The sequence below is a fragment of the Cygnus olor genome, chromosome 3 (assembly GCF_009769625.2).
Source record: "Cygnus olor isolate bCygOlo1 chromosome 3, bCygOlo1.pri.v2, whole genome shotgun sequence".
Classification (NCBI taxonomy): Eukaryota; Metazoa; Chordata; class Aves; order Anseriformes; family Anatidae; genus Cygnus; species Cygnus olor.
Window position 1 is genome coordinate 106301781 of NC_049171.1, and position 15637 is coordinate 106317417.

Consider the following 15637-nt stretch of genomic DNA (forward strand, 5'->3'; position numbering starts at 1 on the left):
GGAAGTTTGTTTCTAGTTTAACTAGTTAGCAAAGTACTACTGATTTATACCGCTTTACATTACTTTCTGATTTATACCAAGAGTAGACACAGTGTGACAAAGGCTTAGGATGAACAGAACCATATAAGTCATCTGTACCACAGATTTAATTATATTTAATGACCATCTACTTATCATAAGAATGTATGTATGTAATGTCTGTGAATGAGTATCCTTATAGCAAAACCTGATGTTTATTTATACAGGAAAAGTCTTGACCCTATGCACATGTTCCCTGCAGGAGTTAGAAAGTAAATACGGCTAGTATTTTTCACATTAAAAAAAAATAAAAAATAAAAAAATCTAAAATATAACCCACATTTCTCTTTGGTATTCTTTCTTCATCACTCCTTTGTTCAATTCTTGTCTTAGACAGAATCAAAGTGATTAATTTACAAGGAAAATCTCAGGGTAAAGTGATCAGCTGATAGCAGAGACTTGCTGAAATCAGTGCTATTCAGATTTAAAACTTACATCAAGTTGTGGACGGACCCTGGACAGATTATCTCCAGAGAGCTGCTGTTGAACACCATCACGTTGTTTTTGTTTTTGTTTTTGTTTTCTGTGCCTGGTGGTTTAGACTGTAATTCTTCGAGAACAGAAAAATTCATACCTCAAAACGTGCTTGTTATTTCATCCTGAATGCTTTCTATAACTGTAGTCTCCTTTATCACTGCCACATCTCTACATCTCTCACAAAACCAGGACACAAACTTTAGATAAGTCAGCCTGTACTTTAGGACACTTCTCCTTACCTCAATATCCATGAAGTATTTACTTAAAAAAATATACCTACCTCATGTTACCAGTACAAAAAGATTTACATTTATTAGCATTTCTTAAACATACATTAAGAATATCGATGGCATTAAAAAATAAAGAAAATCATGTAATACCTTTACTTTTACCTATGGATTTGGTGAAATGGTTCCATGAAGAAAGCATTTCCAGACAAAAAGAGAATAAGAAGAGGAGAGAAACAACAGTAAGAGTCATGAGTTTTATGTAAATGCAATAATATCTAAACATGAAACAAGACAAAGTATAAGATAAGTGTCTGTAGACAAATGGAGATGCAATCAATGTCATATTAGGGATTTAGTTTATTTTTTTTTCCAATCATGTACATGCAGCAAAACACAGAAATAACTCATGCTTTGATAAGGAGTGATACAATATTAACATGGACAATGGGTTAGGAGAAGAAAAACCACTGATTTCTTTAGGTGGCAAAATTGTACTCTCAGCATTCCAAAAGCAAGGAGCAGGTGCTTTCTGCACATTTCCAATCAGCCATGCATTAATGTAAATGTACTCTTCAATGCGTACAATGTGACAAGCTCAGTATCTTCTTTCAGGAACTATCTGAAGAGTGCTCTTGTGCTTCATTTATCTTTCATAAAATCACCCATAATTGCATTTTCTGATAAATACATGAAATTTTCTAAAACACCTTCTTATTTCTCTCACCTCTTTTCAGTTATTATATTGAGAGAGGGGGAGTTGAGGAGGCAGGAAGGACAAAAGCTTACGGAGCAAACAAAAGAAAAAAAAAATAAGGAAGGATGTGACTAAAACCACATGTTTAACATGTTTATTTGCAGCCAAAGACAGCTTTCAAGCATTTGCCCATCATTTGCAGTGATGGTTTCAAAGCAGCTACAGAACAAGAAGAAACAATGAAAGCAGAGTGGAAAAGGAACAGAGCCCATACCTTGGTCGCCCATCATCAGGTGCGCCAGACCTTGAAGGAAAACAAGAGCACAGTCAGCAATGAACAAGGGAGCATGGGAAGGTGGTGTTGTCACAGTGACAAAAATGTTTTGTGACAGGCATCTGTTTCCTATGAGACGTCTGTATCACAGACGGAAATCAAAGAGCATTTTTCAGCCACTGGTTGGAATGCTTTGGGCTAAGAGTCATAGAACTGCAATTCAAACACTGGGTAGTGTTTTGCTGTACATTTCTTCTGTGCAGTAGTTGGGAAGCCAGAAAATAATAGAATGCTTTCAAATCCAACCAATTCCTTTAATATTCCATCTGTCTTTATTCTATTTTGATTATATTGTTTTGAATACTTGGCTGGGAGGACTTCCTGTCCTCTAGTTGCGCAATTATGTTAAAAACCTGGAGAAGTGTAAACCTGAAAAATGGGCTGGGTCTGATCTTTTTCCCCTCATAAAAATGAGCATTTCAGGTAATTAAACAAAATTTCTTTATCACATCAAAATGATAATGCAAGGGATGTCTCCATATTTGTGTGAAAAGTGAGAGTAGAATGAATATATTCCAGAGGAGGCAAATTATTACATATGCAATATAAAATATAAAGCCATAAAGAAAATTTAAGTGCCAATTTATGACTACTTCATAAATGCTTGAGAAACAGATTTTGCTTTATATTTGTGTTTTGAGATCAAATCCAATCATACCAGTATAGGTTTAGTGACATTTCAAAATGGATGTTCATAACAGTAATCACTCAACCAGGACCAAATTTAGTTAAACTTTAACCAAAAATATTCAGCTTTTTTATTGCACAATAATAAAATGATACTTATATTCTTACTGAGAATAATGTGTTGTAGAGAGAACATTTTTCTAGAAATAAGATTTTTCACATTTTACATCTGGTTTAACAACAGGTTTATTCTTCTTAGCTGCTTTAGGATCCATTTTAGAAGTTCTTAATTGCTTGTGTTAAATGTGCTTCTCTTCTCCAACAACTATAAAAAATGATGCATTATTTTCTTATTTGCAATTAATTAAAGATAATTCACACAAAGAAGGTGTGCAATAAAATATCTTGCTCTTTATTGGAAAGCAGACTTCCTAGAGAATTCCTGTGATTTCTAATTCACAAAGAAAATTAGGTGCACAAATGACTCATAGTACTTGGGGGTAGTTCAAAGAAGATACTCCTGGCTGCAATCAGTCTTAAAGGATTCATATCTCATCAGTTTAAAATCTCAAGTGATGTTTCATAGGCTAACAGTGGTTTTACTGAATTAGAGCTTTTTAATGTCACCCTTCCTGGATGATAGTTAAACTGAAAGGTCTGGCATGCCCCATCTCCTTGAACAATAGATTCAGTTTCCAAAGACAGTGCACTGCAGCTGTGAGGATGATCTGAGGCTTACACCAATGTAAGTGAAAGCTAAGTGTGATGCTGAAGGGATGCTTACATAAGCATTACTTGGAAATTATCACACAACTGTGCTGCACAATATTAGTTAATAGAAAAGTGTCCACACGTGTTCTTTCTGGTTCTGCAACTGAGACACACACTGGAAATACAAACTGTAAAGACCCACAGTCCAACTTTATTCTTTCAGTGCTGCACATCACTGCTTGGATCCGTTGCTGCATGACCTTCTGGAAATAATAGTCTCTTCACCTTGTTATTTAATTTGTCTATTGGCACAAAACTTTTTTGTACAGATAACTATAATAAAAAGTCTCAGACATTTGACTTGGCGTTAACTGTAGTCAAGAAAGGGAAAGTGAAACTAGTTGAATGTTAGAACATTGCCTTCTTTATCAAAATTGTGTAAATTACATTCAGTTACTGTATTTATGTGAGCTCTTTCAGCTCTTAGAAAGTGTGACAGAAATTACTGTCATGTCTCCTAGGGGAAAACAAAGAAGGTAATCTCTTCCTAGCTTGCATTTAAATATGACTTTTATAGTTATAAGGACTTAAATAAAAAGCCTAGCTTCAGGAGATTAGCACTGCCTGATATCTACTGTTTGTAGCAATATGATATGTGAGCTTGATCAGTTGTAAATACATGATTCTTATACATTTTGAAAAACATAAATGGCATTTAAAAAAAAAAAAAAGCCTCTTGAAAACATAGAAAGCACTTGAATTTTAAGAGCCACTTACAGTGTTGTTCAACCAAAAAAGAAGCCAAATGAATGTTAAAAAAAAAAAGCAAAAACAAAAAAAAACACGCTCAAACCAAACATCCATCAATTAAAAAATTGAGTACTAGTTTTTTACACTGTATGCTACTTATTTGTGACTTATTTGTTACTTATAATTACTTGTAAAAGGAGCATAACAATACTTACCTTACTTTATATTTTTGCAATCTGTGGATGAAGGCTATGGAAGTGTGAAGAATTGCTATTACTGTACCTGTACAATCCACAGAGGGGTTGAAAATGATACAGATAAATCTACCATGACAACAGTCACTGCTAAATTTTCAATATGATTGTGTGCTTATAACAGAGAAAACCACAATGGATAGTCATGGAAAGATCTAGCCTTAATGAGCCATGATGCGTATGCATGCCATACATTAAAAGTATTCATTTGTGCACCATTACTTCATAAGCAGAATGATAAAAGTCTTTTCTTTGTGAATTAGGAATTAAAGATTTAGTAGGAATACCTCTTGTACGCATGTGTGATCCATTCCATTTTTATACTGAATGTGGCACCAAAAGGTCAAAGTTAAGGGGCACAGAATGGGACAGGGAAAAACAGCATGAAGATAGTCTATTTTCATAACCTTGTGTGTAAGTTCCATGCAGAGCACAGGCCAAATAAAAATTTAAACATGGTAAACTTGCGGTGAACATATTCAACCCTAGCACAATTTCAGTAATATGAATAAAATGTATCTTTTTCACACCAGCAAATTTATGAATATTAAATCCTTCTCTTTTCTTATGTAGCCTAATTTAGGGAGATGCACAGATACCACAGAATTCAAAGATGAAAAATTATAGCTCACTTTCCCAGTTCTGCTTTGGATACACATTCCATGGTTCCATTCTTTAGATATGCATCATTTGCAAATTTAATGCATGCATAAGTATCTAGAGCTGTGTTGGAATAAATTTAAGGGAGCAGTTTTAAGAATTAGATTCAGGTAACTTCTGGATTAACTACTATCCAGGCCTTATCTTGTATTGCTGTACATAAATGAATATGTGAAATTAAATTTAACTTCCTTATCTAGTTGTACTGATCCTAATTCACATTTGAGTCTCATGTTGACACCATTAAGAATTTCATGCATATGTCAAATGTAAAATTAGGTACTTATTTCTATGCTTTTATCTTTCTAAGTTAGAATTCCTATCCCAATGTTGTTGAATATATTTTAATTTCACAATGAAGAGAAAATTGTACTGATACATATGTGCTTGATAGTGCACACAATTAAAGCATTGTAACAGTTTACATTTTCTCTCTCCTACTGGTAGCATGTATTTAAATAAAGTTGCACAACATCATGTATGTACTAAATCTCACTTTGCCCTTGAATACAGTTACATAGAGAAATATAGTATTGATATTTCCAGGTGTTTCAAGAAAATTGCCAGTAAACAGCCAGGCAGTGGCCCACGGTGCCTTGAATTCTGAATAAACTCAGGCCCCACAGTGTCTCACTGCAGTACCCTAGGTCAGAGACATGTCAGGGCAGTCACTTTGCATATGTGTTAGCTTACAAAGTTCTTCATTAGAAAAAAAAAAGTGCTTAAACTATCCAAATAAAAAAAACAATTAGATATTATTACACAGTTTAAATAGATCAAACCATTTTTTGAAATAGTCATTTATACAGTATACAAAGACTCTGCCCAGAGCAGATTTTTAAAGTACTTGTACTTAAAACAGCACCAGCACCTTTTGGCTTATATGCAAAAGGACAGTACTGATTCCTAGCAAAAACTGATCTGTGAAGTGTACTCTGTACCATTACAAACATGAAATATATTCACTCAGACATATTTTACCAGCTAATAGACATACTTACCAATATTCAGGCTAGCTGACGTTGTGTTTTAGTTTCCACTGCCCTGTGACATACTGTCTTTAAAGGACCTTACTTACATACCAACATTATTAAAATCACATGCCTCTTCTCGTACAAATTCCAAAAGGCAGAGTGCATTATGTTGAAAAGTTACACAGATAAACTTTTTTCCTAAAACTTTGTGCTGTAAAGGAGAATACAATAAGCAAGACTAAGGAGAAAAGCACTTTCCATTTTCCTAAACTATAGGTATTTAACATGCATTATATTCTTACAAGGAGGATTCATGTTCCACACTAAAGAAAAATATATTTTCTTGAAGCATTTTTCATACAGAACATGAGAAAAAATCAGAATTTCTTCATCACTCCTTCACTTCATGACTTCAAAGAGTGATATCGGTCATATGAGGTTGATATCAGGCATCCCAGGTTGGATAAGGCTTTGAGCAGCCTGGTTTAGTGGAAGGTGTCCCTGCCAATGGCACGGGGGTTGGAATTAGATGATCTTTAAGGTCCCTTCCAATCCAAACCATTCTATGATTCTATGTGCATAAATCCATTGTTTCAGTGGAGATATTCTGGAATTACATAAATATGGCCAATATTAAAATGAGTCTTTGCTTGTGTTCTGTATGGAAAAATAAATCACACATTTAAAAATCTTGTATACCTTTATGGATAAAAAAAGTGCAACTTACCGTACTGAATGTTATGCGTACTTTTATAACATTTAGCATAAGGGGAAAAAAAAATAACCCACTAAACAAAAGGGAAAAAGAAGAGCTTAGGAAAATAAGGTAGAAAGCACCCACCTTCCACATAGTTGTCTTCTGTAAGCACATAACAGGGAAGGAGAGAAAAGGAAAACATTCATTAAGCAGCATGCAGACTGGAACTTGCCATTGCATGTCTTCATCATGCAAGGCATCAAACAACATGCAAGTGCTCCATTGCTACAATCCAGAAGGAAAAACAAAAGCACCACGGAAGCAGTGGTTCCCCTATTTAACAAACTTTACATGATACGAAATAAAACAATGCTCTTTCCAAAATGCCAATTTTTTTTTTTACAGGATTTATTGCAGCTCCTTGCAAGTTCAGTAATTATTATTCATTAATTAGTGGATCATCTTGCAAGACTTTTATAGCTACATATTTTAAAACCATCAGTCATTTCTGATAGGGATTCTAAGATCATTTGCTTCTACTTTCCCATTCTGAATTTCCCTTAATTACCTGTATGAAGTAGATGATTTTAAACAGATAGAACAAGATAACAAGATATACAATACGATGTGAAGATGTTAGAGCAGGTAGTGTGGCTGATCCTGCACTACTAGGGCACTCATTCTGGTCGATGGGTCAGATCTAAGAATCCAGTGTGCAATAACTGCCACTTAAACCACTTGGCCTTACTCAGAGTTGTACAGAATCAGGTCCCACAACATTTGTAAGCATCAGAAAAACATACACATCTTAAACGTACACATCTTAAAAAATCAGTCAGATCGCTGCCTGTTACAAAGCTAGCAAAGACCACAGCAACCTCAGGCATGGGCTTTGCCCCCAAATGAGATCAAAGGATATTTTACCTGAGTAAAAGCTGCAATAATTTGGCCTCCTATCCCCAACCGAATGTCAATATGGGCCACAGGAAAGAAATTTCCCCTAAAGCTGACACAGTAAGAAGGGACTAGGAATTGAGCCTTAGCTAGCAAAGTGGACAGAATTCAAAGTTAAGAAGCAGGCTCAATATCCTAGTATTCATGCTAGTGTCTATACTCCTCAACTCCTTCACTAGGTAGCTGATTTTGAGGAAGTACATCTGTGTTGCCCATTACAATTTTGACTGAAGAGAGGATGGTAGTGAGTACAAAGAGATCTCAGGGAGAGAGAATAAGAAAGGAAAAAGAAAGAAAAAAAAAGGAAGAACAACATGGAAGTCAAGGAGATGGACAGTGCAAAAACAACAAAGAAATGGGGAAATGGGGAAGAGGTGGGAAGGGTGAAAACATGTCAATCTGAATTCTTGGAAGCTCTTGTCCTACAGTTTGTGTGGTCTCCACCAATACTTGGAGCAATTGTAAATTGTAGTCCAGTGCTGGTCGTTTCCTATAGAATCTTCCTATATGAAAATACTTTTTTATGTGACCATTAAGAAATGTGATCTAAACTAATCTAGATATATCATAGATAAAGAGTAAATAAAATGACTTACAAAGAACTGGGCTCAATGATACTTTTTATGCATCGTCATTTCCTGCTAGAATGTGTCACTTTGGTTATGATGAGTCTTTAAAAGTTAATGCCACTAAATACTCCAAAATCTCACCATAACTAGACTGTTTTCAAATTAATAGTTTACCACTTTAAAAATAATAACTATTATAAACAATGAATATTTAAGTCTCTAAGTCTCTCAGTTCTTAGTTGCAATACTCATAAGACTGTCCTGATATTTTTTTTCATCCTAAGATAAGTCACTTTTTCCACACACACACTCTCAATTTAGACTTCTGAAAACTCATAGCCTGAAACTTTAGTTTGTTATGAAAGTGCAAAAGGCACATACTGCTTCATGCATTTAGGAAAGTAAGAGTCTGAAGAGAAAAAAAAAAAAAAAGTATGTATGAAAAGTAGTATGTATCTGTAAATAAATACTGAAGATCAACAAATCAAACAATGCTGACTAAGAAAATGAAAGACACCCATTCCCACAAGATAAAAATACTATGTTCCATATGCAGTGTAAATTACAGTGATATTCAGTGATATTTGGGCTATTAGGGATATCTACTTATAGATAAAATTTTCTGGAAGAACGTTCTTCCTTTAAGTGCAAAAAGTAATTTCCCTTCTTTAAGCACAATAGACCCCAAACGTAATGAAAAATGAAATTGTTATCTCAATTGTAGTATAACTCCAAGTTCCTTCATTTAGTTTTCGTTGCTGCAGTATATTGCAATATCAATACTGCAAAAACATTCTGTTAGCCATATTTACTCCAAATTACTATTACTTAAAATCAATGCATGAACTTGCTAAAAGGCTCATGATGTTGAAGTCAAGCAGAGAGTTCTGAACACAATGTAACAGGCAGCACCAGATGCTTAAACTCACCTAGTTAGAAGGTGAGTAGCTTCCCCTACACTAGCTGAGTACCTTCCCCTAAATGTCTGATTGATTAAACTTCTGAGGGACAGTATATTAAATTGTCAAAACATTTCAAATTAAAGAAAATTGAAAGTGCTGAATTCCTGCTCTGTGAATAATACCATGTACATATAGCCAAATCCCTACATACTAGGAAACAACAATGAAAATTCATTACTCCTTATGTTGTTGTCAGGATAAATCACACATTTTTTAACAGATCTGTAATCTAAGTAAATATTTTGTTAGGCTTCTTTATGGTACTTTTCAAGTTTTTTTTTTTTATGTTAGGTTAGCACTTGATATTATTTATTGAGGGCATTTCATTGTGCTGTCCTGTATTTGCATATCACTTACACTTTGCCTTACTTTCGTGATTCTCCTTTTGCTGGCATGGCCTATCATTCTAAGTAGAGACGAGGAAGTCAGAAGACCCAAATTCTAACTTTGGCTTTTTTTTTTTCCATTTTGCTTCCTCAAGCTATTCTTAAAAAAAAAAAAAAAAAAAAAAACAACTTTGAACTCTTTGAAAGCAATGTATGCTATCAGTGTTATAAGTATGCATTTTAGAGGGAACAAAATTTTCTTCAGTGAATCATGAATTTAAATCAGGAGTAACTGTACTTACGTCATTAGAGTTGCACTGGTGTAAAATTTACATAACTGGAGGCAAATAGAGCTATGTTACACATTCCCATTATTTCTGATGATTTAGCCACCCGCAGTTTATTTATCCATGTTCACATACATCCACTCTGGAGGACCTTATTGTCTACTGAGCAGCTCTATTGACATTGGTGGAAACAGAGGCTTTGATACAAGACATGCCGTGTCCTCATTGTCGCAAGCATTCACACAGGAGAGCTCTTAGCCTTTTCTGCACCAACAGATCCTACCAATGATCTCCACTAATGCACAGCCCACATATGAGGTGAGGCTAAAAGAGATTGCCAATGCAACAGTGGAGGTACAGAACGGCCTTAAGACCTCCATCAGCCACCAGTCGACTAGCCAGACTGTTAATTTTCTCATCACTATTCTGATTTCTACTAGATGTGAAAAATCCTGTCTTCATGTTGTGCCCAACTAGATGAAGAGCTAGACAGGCATTTATCCACTGCAAATACTTATTTCCTAGACCACCCTCCCCCACCCCCACCCCCACCCCCACCCCACCCCCATCCCCTCTGCCAAAAACAATCCTAAATTGCACTGCTAATTTCTATGTTTGTAACCTAATTCCTGTGGCCAAATTCTGCTCTCAGCTCTACTGGTGTATTCTGTTGACTTCACATATTTAGCCAAATACTCAGTTCACTTTTATCTGTCATGACACTGTTGAAATCAGTAGAACTATACCACTTACACAGGCTGTGAATCATTATCTTTGGATGAATTGTCCCAGGCTGTCCCTACTGAGATGAGAGCAGAATCTACTCCTCTTTTTTTTTTTTTTTTTTTAACAAAAGCCCAATGCAATCCAATTATGTTAGCCTATTACCCCGATTCAGTGATGTGAACCATGTTTTTATAGGATGCTTTTATTAATTCAAGAATCATTTTAACATTTGGTGATGCTTCATGGAATTCTTGATTATTTTACAAAATAACTGACTGCTCATATGTTTTGTTTTTCCTGCTGTTACAATTTTCTTCTCCTACAATATTTATACCTATTCCACATACAGAGCACAATATTTGGCCTGACAATTACAAAAGAACAGTATGCTCATAATAAACAGATGAAAAAAATGTTAGTATTATGAAGTTACAAAAATATCATTCTAGAAATAACATAATAAAGATAGCATATTAGAAATGGCATTTTTAAAGCGTTTTTTTTTTTCCTTATCAGAATTACAGTTCAATAACATTTGACAACAATGAATTATACCACAGACACAGTCTATGAAATTTCATAAGATATTCAATAGCAGGAATAGTGAGCAAGTAGCCTGAAATAAAGCTGAACTTTTGCAGGTGTCTTGCAATAAAAATGGTTGCTAGAAAGTTAAGACATGATACTATCAGTTTGTTTTCCCAAAGAAGAATTCCCAGATATGCTTCTCCATAAATTCATCTGCTTAACAATATCACTCAGGAAAATGTCATTTCAAGAGGCAGCTTTTTCTACAGGACTGCACCGAGGATCTCTTGGATTGTATGATTTAGTCAGTTTCTCAAATTGTTAGATAAATTGTTTTACTTAAAACCTGGTTCAAAATAAATATTTGGAAAGGATATGAAAATGTGAACTACATTTTAAGAATAGGAACAGACATAGTTTCAATAATGATGAACAAAAGCAATACATTGAAAAACTGTGGCTAATAGTGCTGCTTTTCTCAAATGCTTCATATCTGACAAATTCCATTCAGATTACTTACATAGTTGTTTTTTTTTTTTGGAAAAAAAAAGCAACTGTAAATGTTGTGTTTATTGACTGTAATTATGATTAATTCAAAATGGATATAAGGATATATAAGTATATATATATAAGGAGGATACCTAGTACAGAACTTGGATTCTGTTGTAGACTTCTGCTTGACTATCAAGTAAATAGGGGAGCATCATTTCCTACAGCTGGGACTCATGGAACCAAATTTGGGATCCAACCACAAAATTGGCAAATCTAATTGAATCTAAGGTAAAAGGTCCAGTAGTTTCTGTGTTTCCACATGACTGAGCGAATGGCTCCATTAGGTCTGAAGTCAGTGGACTTGCCCAGACTCCACACAGCTTTGGGTGGACCCACTCAGGGTACCTTCCAGTGTAGTGGGTAGAAATATAATAGGGACTATATTGATTTTATTTTATTTTTTTTGTGGAAGAGAGAAATTTCAGAGTAAAAGGAATTTAATTCTGTTCTAGCTCCACTTTCTATCTACATCTCTGTGAAGATCCCTTCTTTTGCTCTGTACTAGACTTAGGAGATAGGTGTAATATAATGAGCACAGATGACTCGTGTTCACCAAAAATGAGGAAGAGTCTAAATCTGAGGATCATCAGGGCAAATTAGAAACTTCTGCCAGTTTTGTAAAAGACAAAGGCATTAGCTCAGATGCAGTACACCTCTGTAAAATCTACTAACATCTGTGAATTTACTTAAGGTGAGGCCATCATTTTGGGAGAGTGCTCTGTACCCCAGGTGCATTGACAATGAAATAACGAGATAATTTTAGTTAAGTGACTGTAGATGAGCTCCTAGTGTGAAGCTGCAACTAGAGGGTAGCACTGCAAGTCTTGCATGCATAGGCAAAGAAATAATGAACAGGAATAGAAAATAACATTACTTTTGGTGGCATAACTAAAACCATTACTGTGTTTAGTTCCAGTGTTCATATATTTAAAAGGATGTGAAAAATAAAGAGGTTACAGAAAAGAAAAAAAAAATTCTCACAGTCATTTACAGCACTAAAAAACTCAGAAAACTCACCAACAGTGTCTTAAAATGAAAGCCCTATGGTGATCAATCTATTGAATATATGAAAGGCAAGATTAAGAGGTATCTTGAAACCAGTCTATAACTATCAATGAAGCAAGAAAGATTCTTGATACCTGTAAGTCTTTTCAACCAGACAAATGCTGGGATAAATAGTCAGAAAAGTTCAAACTGAAAGTAAAATAAAAACTTTAATTAACAACAACAAAAAAAAAAGAACATTGGGAATACTGGGAAATTCTTTCTTGAAGTCTTAAGATGAGCCTTTGTCTAACAGAGTCTGTCTCAATCAGACACTTTTGGGTGACACTGTTGGAATCACTGGAAGTTCTGCCTTTTGCCATTTAAGAGATCAGGTTAATAATTTCACAACAGTCCATTCTGGCCATAACTTGTATGAATCTGTTAATTCTCTGTAGTGAAGTGACAACAGATACCAAACATAAACAGCAAAAGTCTGACACCCTGTAAAATACTAAAATGTTAAAATAAATTGTTTTCTCAGAACCAATCTCTGCATCCTTTGCAACAGTCATGACATATGTTTCCTATGAAGAATTCAAATATGACAGGTGACAAAAATAATTCAAATTGTTACTATTGTTCCCAGTAGGAAAATACCCCACACCCAATTTACTTTTACATGCTGTAACATTTTCTAATACCCTCTCCAGGGTCTGCAGATGACAAACAGAATCAAAACCAACAAGACATAATTAACTTAACACTCTTTCTGACACAGTATCTTTTTGTGCTGTTTGATTCCTATGCACCTTTATCACTTTTCTATCTTGTACCAACAAAAATGTATTAAATGTTAAATCATTTGGCATTGCTTTCATTTAATCTATGGTTATTTTACTGTTACACAGTTTTTGATATTGCACATCTGAGTGGACTTGTGTTTTTATGGAGTTACAGTAATTAAAAAATCTGATACCTTTATTTCATTTTTCTCAACTGCTTCCCAGCAGTGACACTTTTAGAAAGTTACTTGTCCACTTATTTTAGTAATTTGTACCATAATTCTAAATAAACCTGTACTGACTTAGGGGAGAGATCATGAGGTAGATGTAAAAATGATGGCTTTTTAATTATATTACAGTCCCAAGAAATGTGAATTTGGCCTTATTTTGCCACCTCATTAAAGTTGATTTTTTTCTCTCTAAAATGGGTCTGGCTAGTCTCAGATGTACTAAACTTCAGAACTGCCTGCAATCTGTCAGTACTTTAAAGAAATTTCCATCAGTCATTGAGACAAATGTGTAATGGGTGCAGTAATTACAACCAGGAATCAAAGGTGGAATCAAAAGTCTTTTTACAATTGAATTTAGTAATACTAATAATGGTTACAATGAAAGGATAAATAAGTTATCTGTGCAAGTGAAGGCAAGTCAAAGAAACACAAAGTGTTTTAATGCTATTTCATAAAATGTTATACTTTTCATGTACAACCAGAAAATTGAATAAAATGTAAATCTAAGTATTTAACCCAGTAACCTGATATTGTTTAGGAACTGCTCCTCTTTTTCCATATAGCCTCTTGGACTATTTCTCTGGATTGGAAACATTCAGCTTTCATTGAAAATCTCTGGGATTTTAACACTTAACTTTGATTTGTGCTTTCAATCATCTTAATTGCAATCACTAGTTTATTTCCTATCATAGAGAATGGACAGACTAACTGGAATTAAAGACTGACTGTATACGGTCAGCTTTGCATGGTTGCATCTTATCATAACACATCTTTTCTTCCTAGTGCTATTATTAGTCCTTTGGATCTTCTCCAACTTAACCCTGCTACGTACATGGCACAAAAACGTATTTTCAGGATATCCAAATCAAAGCCTTTCATAGAGAGTGAACTATCCAGTCTGGCAGAGGGTAACAGTAGGAACAAATTATGTTCTATAAGAGCGATGCAGGATGACAAAGGGATTTCTATCTTAAAAATATCTGTTTTGAAAATAATTTGAAAAATTCATACATTATTTCTAGAACTCCTTTAAGAAAACAGTTTGTTAAGTGAGGAATCAAGATTTGTTCAGATTTAGTTGTGACTTTTTAGGTGTAAATAACAGCAGAAAATAGACCAGTAAATCTGATTCCCTGTTGTGCTGTGCTTTTTGTAGTCAATTACGTCTACACAAGAGGCTAAAAAATCAAGCCTAAGTTACTATCAGATGAAATCAAATCCCTGTCCAATCATCCTTTCAACAAAACTGATCTGTTAGCCCCATTAATACAATAAGATTTGCTGGACAGACAGTAGACATGCTGTGAAATAGACAAAGAGCACAGGTCCTTTTCCAACCAGATGGCAGCATTGTTTCTAGTTACACTAATAGAACACCAAAATTAATAGGAACCATGCAAAGCTACACATATTTTTATATTTCCACTCTGTCTTTTACTGTATTCAGGAAATGAGGAATGCCTGGGTGCTACCAGCGATGCTATGACTTTAACACAAGCAGCTGAAGATACTTTGGGATGAAATGTTCTTCAGAGTTAGCAGCTGAAAATGTAGAAGATGCACTGTATACAATTAAAAGTACAGTAACAATATTTGAAATCACTTTGCTGTATAGTTCTTTAGGTAACCATCACAAAACTCTCTTATCTACTGTTAAGATTGATTCTGTGCATTTGAACTGGACTGAACCTGTGTTTGGAAGCCCTTAAAATGGTACAGAACAAACCTTCTACTAGTTGAAATGGGAAATTCCTCTGATGTGAGTGGAACTGTACTCTGGAAATCCTAAGGCCATAATGAAGGTTTTTAAATGACATCAAATTAATATTTAATCAGAGCTATCTGTGACTGCACGTGAGCAAAATGTGTTTCTCGTGTTTTATTTTCTTCAAAACTGAACTTAATTTTCTCCTGAACTAGTCTACAATCATTTCAATGCTAATTCAGCATTTCAATGCTGATTAATTAGCCAACATATGTAATGAGAATAATCTAATTACAAGAAATTTTAGAATTAGATCAATATTTCTTCAATTAAAATCTGTTCTTCCTTGCTGAAGTAAGAATTGATATTTCTTAAACTTCCTCCATGGATTTTACATGAACTGAACAACAATGTGTCTTTTCTGTAGGTGCGTGAATGATTGGATTGAGCTCCTGTGTGTACAAAATACTTGTACACATTGCACTTGGGAAACAGATGCTTTAGAATGATGCTTGGATTTCATTACACACTTTGATATGAATT

General features: G+C 34.5%; 1 protein-coding gene across 28 annotated transcripts in view; it reads right to left on the reverse strand.

Moving 5' to 3' along the window:
* The window catches only part of NRXN1 (neurexin 1), a 734224-nt gene that overhangs the window by 648386 nt on the left and 70201 nt on the right, over nucleotides 1-15637 (reverse strand). For 16 of the 28 annotated variants that reach the window (XM_040551878.1, XM_040551897.1, XM_040551890.1 and 13 more), the window contains exons 3-5: nucleotides 6631-6648; nucleotides 1754-1783; nucleotides 936-947 (exon numbers count right to left, since the gene is read on the reverse strand). The exons of 5 other annotated variants lie outside the window; for them this stretch is intronic. In XM_040551878.1, coding sequence (XP_040407812.1) covers nucleotides 936-947; nucleotides 1754-1783; nucleotides 6631-6648 — 60 coding nt within the window. The remainder of the gene's footprint in view (nucleotides 1-935; nucleotides 948-1753; nucleotides 1784-6630; nucleotides 6649-15637) is intronic. 7 more of the 28 variants (XM_040551896.1, XM_040551891.1, XM_040551887.1 and 4 more) reach the window with 3 other exon arrangements.